The sequence below is a fragment of the Lycium ferocissimum genome, chromosome 3 (assembly GCF_029784015.1).
Source record: "Lycium ferocissimum isolate CSIRO_LF1 chromosome 3, AGI_CSIRO_Lferr_CH_V1, whole genome shotgun sequence".
Lineage (NCBI taxonomy): Eukaryota > Viridiplantae > Streptophyta > Magnoliopsida > Solanales > Solanaceae > Lycium > Lycium ferocissimum.
This window is the reverse complement of record NC_081344.1, coordinates 45,834,508-45,844,039: the sequence shown is the minus strand read 5'-3', so window position 1 is coordinate 45,844,039 and position 9,532 is coordinate 45,834,508. Positions and strand designations below refer to the sequence as shown.

The 9,532-nt window shown below is 39.0% G+C and overlaps 2 protein-coding genes across 2 annotated transcripts; both read right to left on the bottom strand.

The window, feature by feature from the left end:
• Positions 1–6,662: 6,662 nt before the first annotated feature.
• Positions 6,663–8,296, bottom strand: LOC132048890 (uncharacterized). The gene is made up of 2 exons (XM_059439571.1): positions 7,086–8,296; positions 6,663–7,002 (listed from the first exon to the last, which is right to left on the bottom strand). The coding sequence occupies exons 1-2, from the start codon at positions 8,294–8,296 to the stop codon at positions 6,663–6,665; spliced, it is 1,551 nt and encodes a 516-aa protein (XP_059295554.1).
• A 72-nt stretch (positions 8,297–8,368) lies between these two features.
• LOC132048889 (uncharacterized) lies at positions 8,369–9,127 on the bottom strand. Its single transcript, XM_059439570.1, has one exon. The coding sequence runs from the start codon at positions 9,125–9,127 to the stop codon at positions 8,369–8,371; it is 759 nt and encodes a 252-aa protein (XP_059295553.1).
• Positions 9,128–9,532: the final 405 nt, after the last annotated feature.

Below are 9,532 nucleotides of genomic sequence, written 5' to 3'. Positions count from 1 at the left end.
TCGTAAAATTGATTTTAAATGAACACTTGCACAACCTTTCTCGAACGTAGTTTACTTACGAAAACAGGGACAGAATTGGACCTTAAACAACTGAATCTTTTAAGATAAGATTAAATTTGGTGACTTATTACTCCATGATATGTTAGAGCTTGCCACAGGAACCTATTGCCATTAAAATAGTTTCAACTTTCGCTTATGTTTAAAACATGTTCGGCGACTGAATTTTAGCAAACTATAAGACTTGAAAGACATTCTTTTGAAGTGGCTTTAGTTACAGCCGTTCACGACCATATATGAAGCAGGAAAATGGTTAAAGCGCAACATTCCATAGACCAATATACAGCAGCAGAATGGCAAAAATGCAGCAGCAGTTTTAACTCCCCAAAATAAACTTCAGAATTAGACAACCAACTTCATAAAAGTAGAGAGATCTTTTTTTTTTCTTTAAACTGTTTTGAAACAAGATTCAACACGAAAGTTCACTCATACCACGATAACCGAACCTCATATTGAAACTATTCTAAAAGAAATTTTGAAGGTGTTCTGCCCATAACCAACACATAATCACGGAATCAAACAAAGATTGAAGCCAGAAAAATAAACAAAGTAAAGGACATGGAAGGTTGCCGTTATTTTCTACGCACTGATATTGCAAAACAACTTCATTTCTATGTTGAGCTTAAGTTATGAATTACAGCAAGTCTCCTCATATAACGATTACTCATTTACGACGAATCCCTTTTTGATCCCAACTACTGAGAATACGCCCAAGGCCTATATTTTATGCCTAAAACTCATGTCTATATTAATATTACTCAAACAACATAAAGAGGACCAGATTGTCCATGAAGCAGCGGAAGCATACGAAACTTGAATCGAACAAGAAACTAAACCAACAACCAGCGCTTAAATGTGATTAAACAGGAATTGAAATATGCATAGCACGCCTAAACTAATAACTAAACACATAATCTGACTGAATAGGAAGAGCAATTAACTCGAACACGGATACACTCGTAATTTGGCACACATAATCATCAAACAAGTAAAATGCCAAAATGAACTAAAGGGAAAGAAAATCACCTTTGTCGGGTACAGTGAACTAGGAGCGAGAGGTCTCGAATCTACTCTCGTATTGATGGATTCGAAACGATAATAAAGTAAAAACAGAGTAAAATGTTTTGTATTTTAAAATCGTCGTCAAGGAATAAAGTGAGACTATTTTTTCTTTTCTTTTTCTGAGGATTGAGGCGGCGAAAATCAACCCCTTTCATGGATGATGAACCCGAATATTTATAGGCTGATTTAGGGTTTATTGGAGTTCGATTTGGGCGGGATTTTGAAAGTGAGATAGCCATTTGAATTTTGAAAATCGAATCTCTGAAGTTGCTTTATTTTTTTTCAGAAATTCAGAAGCGTTTTGTCCATTTATGTTGACTGGCTCATTGAAGATGAGAGAGGAGAGATTCGTATGAAAATGGTAAGGCAAAGTTCTGCCATGGCTGAAAAGATTTGGATCACTCCTTGAAACGGAAGGAGGAAGACGACGACAAAGAGAGGGCAGAGGGGTGACGAGAGCATTGCACGAAAATAGGGTGGCAAAGATCTGCCATGGTGAAAGAGGTACTGGATTTTCACTGGAAATGGAGGAGAGAGGAGGGAGGGAGAGAACGTTACACGAAAATGGATAGGCAAAATATGCCATTGCTAAAGGGAGAGTAGGGTTTTGTGAGAAGAGGAAAGAAGTGAGGGAGATGAGAGAGGAGGAGGTGTGAAGAGAGAAAGGGGTGTGGCTGGTATGGCTGAAGAGTTTTAGGGATTTAATTGTAGTGGGCCGCCGGGTCGGGTAAAATAATGGGCCGGTCCGGGTGAATTGTTTAAGGGGTGCGGGCTGGTCACGAATTGAAATGGTAATGGGCTGGTCGTTTTGGGGCCATAATTTGGCTGAAAATCCTCTTCCACATTAATTATTCTTTGGGCTTTTAATTTAATAGCTAGTACAATGTATGCTATGATAATTAATGATTAATATGTAGAAAATAAAGGACTTGATAAAGTATAATTAATTTAACGAAAATAAAGTGATGACGAACCTTTTTAAAATTTGTGATGAAATACTAGTAATGTTTACAGTAAAATAGTGAAAATTAACAATAGTGAAAATAAAGTGTTTAGCTTGTCCATAAATTTAGAAGCCCGAGGAAATAAATTGGAGTAAAGGAGGGACAAAATTGGGTGTCAACAGATGCCCCTCTTTGACCGGAGACGATGTAAGAGTTTTCGGGCGAAGAAGTTGACGAAGTAGCCGATTTTGTTCCGACCAATAAATGTGAACTCGGAAGAACTTGAGGAAATATGGGTTAGGAGAATTGGTGGAAAATATTATGGGGGCGGAAGGAATTATGGCCGAACCCGTTTTGAATTGCCTACATGTCTCGGGTTTCGCGAGAATCAAATTGTATGTAGTTCAAAAGAAGCGGACGATATCTACGCTACGCTTTTGCCCCAGTATTGAATTATGGTGAGACTGGGATATAGGAAAGGACACAAGATTGTGAAAGGAGTTGCTTGAGTAGAGTTTTAGCGATGGATATGAAAGAGAAATTAACCTACGTATCACGTATTTGTGGACGTAGGCGGAATTGAGTTCGAGAGTAGATCCGTGACCTTTGCTTGTGAGTTTGATATTCCTCTTCAGCAAATTTGCCCCAGTTCACTGCGTAAGATAAAGTTCCACGAGTTGATGTGCAGAGCCATTTAAATCTTGCCATTTTCAAAAAGCCACAAGCTAAAACATTTGTTAGTGATAAAGAAATATATGTAAATGAAATAGGGTTGAGGAAGTTTATGCTTATAACCCATGTTTCGGAAGTTGAATCCATATCGTACTTTGGAGATGTATTGAATTTATGGCTTCCACTTGAAGTCGACATCCACATTTACATTAACGAAATCTAAATCCGCATCCACGTCTATTTTTAGAAAAGCTAAAATCATGATGACGCCACTTCTTTTAAGGGGAGCTAGTTTATGACCATATTCAGACCCTTATGTACAAAATCCGTTATGCATAAGTAAAAATTCACGTCCTTATCCAGGAAATCTATGCCCATATCGAAAAACTCATGAATTCATATCCACACCCACAAAATTCACTATGCACAAATATAAATCCACATCCACGTCCATATTCCACGGTGAAACATAGATCTACATCCACTTTCACGGTATAAATCCACATCCACTTTACAGAATATAAATCCACATCCACTCCCACAAACTTCAAAAATAAATCCACTTCCACGTCCGTGTTACGCAGTACAAAAACATAAATTCACATCCACTTCCACAGACTTTAAGTGCAAAAGATAAATCTACTTCCACGTCCACAAGATCTATAATGTAAAGATAAATCCACATCCACGAAATCTTTTGTCTATAAATTTAAATCCACGTCTATGCCCCAAAATCCACAATGCAAAATATAAATCCACGTCCACTTCCATGAACTTTATAATGTAGAATTATAAATCCACATCCACATCCACATTTCATGGTATGAAAATATAAATCCACATCCATTTTCACAGATTTTAAGGGCGAAAAGATAAATCCATTTCCACGTCCGCATTACACGGTACAAAATATAAATCCACATCCATTTCCACGGTACGAAAAATATAAATCCACATCTACTTCCACGGTAGAAAAAATATAAATCCACATCCACTTCCACGGTACAAAAAATGTAAATCCACATCCACTTCCACGTTACAGAAATATAAATCCACATCCGCTTCCACTGTACAAAAATATAAATTCACATCCACTTCCACGGTACAAAAAATGTAAATCCACATCCACTTCCACGTTACAGAAATATAAATCCACATCCACTTCCACTGTACAAAAATATAAATCCACATCCACTTCCACGGTACAAAAACGTAAATCCACATCCACTTCCACGGTACAAAAACATAAATCCACATCCACTTCCACTGTACAAAATATAAATCCACACCCACTTCCACAAATTTAAAAAAAGCGAAGAGATACATCTACATCCACGTCCACAATGTTCATAATGTAAAAAGATAAATCCACTTCCACGTCCACAATATTCACAATGTAGAAAATAAATCCGCGTCCACTTTCACAAAAATTAAAAATATAAATCCACTTCCATGTCCACATCCACGAGGTCATTCGGGCGAAAAATGATAAATCCACGTCTACTTTCACAAAATTTATAATACAAGAAAGGTAAATCCACGTCCACGTCCGCAATGTTTATAATGTAAAAAGATAAATCTACGACCACGTCCACAATATCCACAATGTAGAAAATAAATCTACGTCCACACAATCCACGATATTAAAATATAAATCCACGTCCGCTCTCACAAGTTGTAACGTAGAAATGTATATCCACATTTATGTCCACATTCACAAAAATCACTTGTGAAGAGATATAATTCCATATCCTAATTCATGTCCCGTTGTGACGGAAGTTAAATCTACAATTGTCCCCACGATTTAACATATGATGCAAGATTTCGATCCTGTCATCTCATTAAATACCACATTCTAAAAAGAACTTGTTAGCGACTTAAAATAAATAAATATGTACAAAGTGATGACAAAATTGAGAAATTTAAACCAATAACAGGTGACCATATTCGTATCCACTTTGAAGAGCATTGAATCCACGATCATGTGCCCTTGATCCATCGAGAAATGCCACGAGCTTTTGAAGAAAGCTTGGTTGAGAAGATAAATCAAAATTTGATCACGTCCATAATTAAAATTTGAAGAAAGCTAAATTTACATCCACATTGAAGAATATTTGCGTTTTGAAGAAAGCTAACTCTTTGTCCACGTCATAATTAAAATTTGAAGGAATTCAAATATGCCCCCACATTCATGTTAATTGAAACCTGTCTCATCAAAGAAAAATTGTGAGTTTAAAAGAAAATTTGTTGACTTGTGCATATCGGGGAACTTGGTCCTTGAATTGATTCTTGTCTCGATCGCGTCCACATTCTTCGAGGCCCCACCAGATATTTTGCTTGGCCAAGGAGTTTCAGTAATAAGTAATAAAGAATATTAAGAGTAATGAGCTTTGGATGATTTCGAAAGGGGATACTTAGTGGCTCTAATAGACAAAATAATTATGAAGACTGAAATTCAAACTAAGCGACATTTCAAAAAAGACATGGACAAAACTTTATTTAAAATTGTTGAACATTTAAGACCACTTTTGTGCTACTTCTAAAAATTGTCCCAGTTTCTAGTCCTGGAGGCGCTTGGTTCTAAACAATCGAAAAGTGAGAAGTTAACGAAAACTTTTGAAAGCGATTTGACTGATTTCAAAATTTGTCCCAGTTTCAAGATACTACGACACGTACATTTAAATGATGGGAAGACCAAAACTTTACACAAAATCCTCATGTATCTCATAGGGACTAAAATTGTTGGATAAAACCAAGACTTTGAAATTTTAAAATAGAAGGGCCGAACCCGCCTTGGGTTGCCTACGTATCCCAAAGGAATCAGGCCAGACGTAGTTCGTGAGTAAAATAAGAACTTTTGAGATTTTTAATAAAAGGAGGGCCGAACCCGATGTGGGTTGCCTACGTATCCACAAGGAAATCAGGCCGTACGTAGTTCAAACCTACAAAACAAAGACGCGAAAATTTCGAAAAGAGTGACCGAACCCGATATGGGCTGCCTACGTATCCAAAAGGAAGTCAGGACAAACGTAGTTCATTACAACAAATGACAAAATCTTAATTTAGAAAGGCCGTTACAAAACATAGAGGCGACACGACAAAAACAAAAAGGTTCCAAATTATGCCTCCGGCCTATTACAAAAGAAAATTTAAACTTAAACTACGAAACTCCCGTGACCGGAGGTGAGATGCAAATCCAATTCTTGACTCGGAGTCTGGTTCGGCAGCTTATAAGGTCGGTGTTTCAGCAATGTCTTCAATTACCACAGTATGATCATCTTCATCTTCCACGAACAAATTCTTGATCCCTTCCACAATATCATCATAGGCAACTTCAACAGCCGAATCTGAAGTTTTGGAGATGGTAAGTTTTGAGAAAGTTTGATCAATATCAGGAATGGGTTTCGGCAAGAAAATCTCCTTTCCCTTATTCTTTCGTGCTTTCTTCACCTCTTCCTCAGTTGGTTCGTATCCCAAACCAAATGTAAACTGTTGTGCAGGGAGGACTACAGGCTCAACCCGCCCATTTAATGTCTTCCCTAACCCAAATCCGGGTTGGTACCCATTTTTCAGCATTTCCTTTGCAACCATGATTGCGGAGCATGACATTTTCGATTCTTGAATTTGACTCCCGTCACCCACTCTAGTAACATTCACAACCTCCCACGCATGGTAAGTTGTTCCATCAAACCCTCTGTTGCCTCAATGAATGGGATAGATTGCTCTCGATAGATGGACGTGTCACATTCTCCTTGTACACATATTTTTGTTGATTCCACTCAAATTTGACAGTTTGATGCAAAGTAGATGGCACAGCTCTAGCCAGATGGATCCACGGCCTTCCTAACAACATGTTGTATGTCGTGGAGATATCAAGTACTTGAAAATCCATAATGAACTCAACTGGTCCAATCAGCACGTTTAACTCTATTTCTCAATAGGACGCCTTTGAGCCCCATCAAATGCTCGAATATTCATATCACTTGTCTTAAGCTCGCTAGTATTATATCCGATCTTCTTCAGACTCGCTAGCGGGCAAATGTTAAGTCCAGAGCCTCCATCAATCAACACTTTAGACACAAACATGTTACGACATTTAACAGTTATATGGAGTGCTTTGTTGTGACTACATCTCTGCGGTGGCGAGTTCTCATTATCGAAGCTGATTCGATGACTGTCAAGCACGCGCTCAATCATTCCAGCTAATGTCTCACTAGTTGTTTCAGTCGGAACACATGCTTCACTTAAAATCTTCAAGAGTGCATTTCTGTGTACATCCGAACTCAAAAGCAAAGAAAGGATAGGAATGCGGGCATTGGTCTTTTCAGCGATCCACAACCGAGTATTCACGGCCTTAATCTTCCTCTCAAAAATTCTTCGGCCTCGGCTTCTGTCACAGCCCTTTTTGGAGGCACATCGCCTTCTTTGGTTTGCCTCAATCTAGCTAGCTCTTCCGGGGTATAACATCTTCCGGACCTTGTCATTCCTGACGTCTTACTCTTGTCAGCGATCGTTTCTTTTCCTCGACATTCCATCACAGCTTGTTGATAATTCCATGGTACGGCTTTGGTATCGAGTACTGGCAACTGATTTGGCGCTTGAACTAACTCCACAGGTGTTGATGAAGCTCCTAATATCTCGGCAGGTGCAAAACCTCTTATCACTATAGCCGGAGAAGCAACGGCTATAAGATCATGATCTTCCACGCTATTCACAGGCACTATAAATTTGGCCGGATCATCATCATTTTCACCTATACCAATCATATTTATCGAGGCCTCATCATGTGTCGGGAGTGGGTTGTTATCCACGTTTGGTGTCGGCTGTTTGACCATGATCTGTTTTGCTTCTATAAGATCTTCAACCTTATGTTTCAATGCGTAACAACGATCGGTAGCATGGCCTTTTACCCCCGAATGATATGCACACGTTTTAGTAGGATCAAAACTTCTGGGCAGTGGATGCGGAATTCTACCTTCCACAGGATATAATAAGCCTGAAGCTTGCAGTCTTTCAAAAACAACGCTTAACGGCTCTCCTAGCGGTGTAAAATTACGGAAAGGTCTATTTGGGCGAGGTGCGGATGCATTGTTTGGATGATGAGAGTGTGATGGTGGAGCTTGGTATGTTGGTGGTCGTGGAGGTCGGTATGTTGGTTGTGTGTGATAGACGGGGTAGGAAATTTGTGGTGATTGAGGTTGGTAAGATGACAAAGCTTGGTTGTATGGATGTGATGAATATTGAAAATATTGTGGGTGGAGAGCGTTAGACTGGTATCGTGGAGGTTGTTGATGGTGGTATGTGGTGTTTCTCAGAGCCATTACCGTTGTCGCTTCTTTTTCTTTTTTCTTTCCATTTCCGAGAGCGCCAGTTTGTATGGCCTTACTAGTAGACTGCAATGCCGCTAGACTTGTTATTCTCCCTGTCTTAATGCCATCTTCGATCATGTCCCCAGCTTTGATCACTTCTGCAAAAGCTTTTCCACCCATTGTCACCAAACGTTCATAATACTCTGGCTCTAGAATTTGAATGAAGAAAGTGACCATTTCTGCTTCCTCCATCGGAGGGTGTACCCTGGATGCTTCTTCCCTCCACCGTATAGCATATTCTCGGAATGATTTCTGACTTCTTCTTTAATTTTGTAATTGAAATAAATCGGGAGCGATCTCAACATGAAACTTGTAATGATCCACAAAAGCATTTGCCAAGTCATCCCAAGTACGCCATTTGGTTGTATCTTGTTTGGAATACCATTCCAAAGCTTTCCCACTTAAACTTTGATTAAATAGTTTGACTCTTATCCCTTCATTTTTTCCTACGCCAATCAACTTTTCGCAATAGACTTTCAAATGGAAGAAAGGATTTCCCGACCCATCAAACTTCTCAAATTTTGGAATCTTGTAACCTGGTGGCAATTCTACCTCAGGAAATGCACACAATTCTTCATATCTCACACTTTGGTTACTACCGAGTCCACGTAAACTTCTCATAGCCTCCTCCAAACTTTTGAGCTTTCTATTTATCATTTCATCATTAACTGCCCTTGTCTCCTTTTCGACTTCGACATAATGATCAACATCTGCGTGACATAGTCCTTGGGTTTGTGTCAATGGCGGGGCTGTGGCATAAGTATATACCGGCGGAACTTGATGAGGTGCCGGCGGTATGTACTGAGTCTTTGAAGAAGTAGCTGTAAACAAGAGAGGAGCATTTTGAGTGACTAGGTGGGTAAGAGGTTCAGAAGTAGCTGGTTGAGAAGTGGTAAAATAGTTCACTTGGTTAAGTTCGTCTAAGTTTGGGAATGGAGGTGGCATGGGCAAAGTCTGACGAACCCCCTGAGATGGAGTCATATGTGGCGGAGTTTGAGAAAATGACCGATTTTGCAGTACCATGTGACTTAGTTCAGCAACTCGTTGCTCCAGACGAGCAATGACCTCCAAATGTGTTTACGGTTCATTAGAGGATGTGGGATCACTCGTGATCGGTAAACTAAGAGATGGCTCAGATGAAGTGGTTGCATTGATCAAACTTTGCTCCATTTTAGAACGAGTCTTTTTAGTTAACCAGGTGATTAGTGATGAGTCAGAGTCTGATTTCTTGGCTTTAGACCGTGTGAAATATGGATGCTCCGCCAGTTCCCCTTTAGCACAAGTCAACCTTTTGTTTTGAAAATAAGTTTAAAAGGAAAAAAGATAAAAAATAAAAAAAGAAAAATGAAAACGAGTCAGTATACGATAAGGACATTTTATTGCACATAAACACATTATTGCATATAATGCATCGCGTTCTATAATGCA

Excerpts from the sequence above, each read along its gene's own strand:
- LOC132048889 (XM_059439570.1), bottom strand. The coding sequence starts at position 9,127 with ATGGTACTGCAAAATCGGTCATTTTCTCAAACTCCGCCACATATGACT.
- LOC132048890 (XM_059439571.1), bottom strand. The coding sequence starts at position 8,296 with ATGGAGGAAGCAGAAATGGTCACTTTCTTCATTCAAATTCTAGAGCCA. Across the intron at positions 7,003-7,085 it reads TTGAGAGGAAGATTAAGGCC|AAATGCACTCTTGAAGATTT; the intron begins GTGAATACTCGG and ends GGATGTACACAG.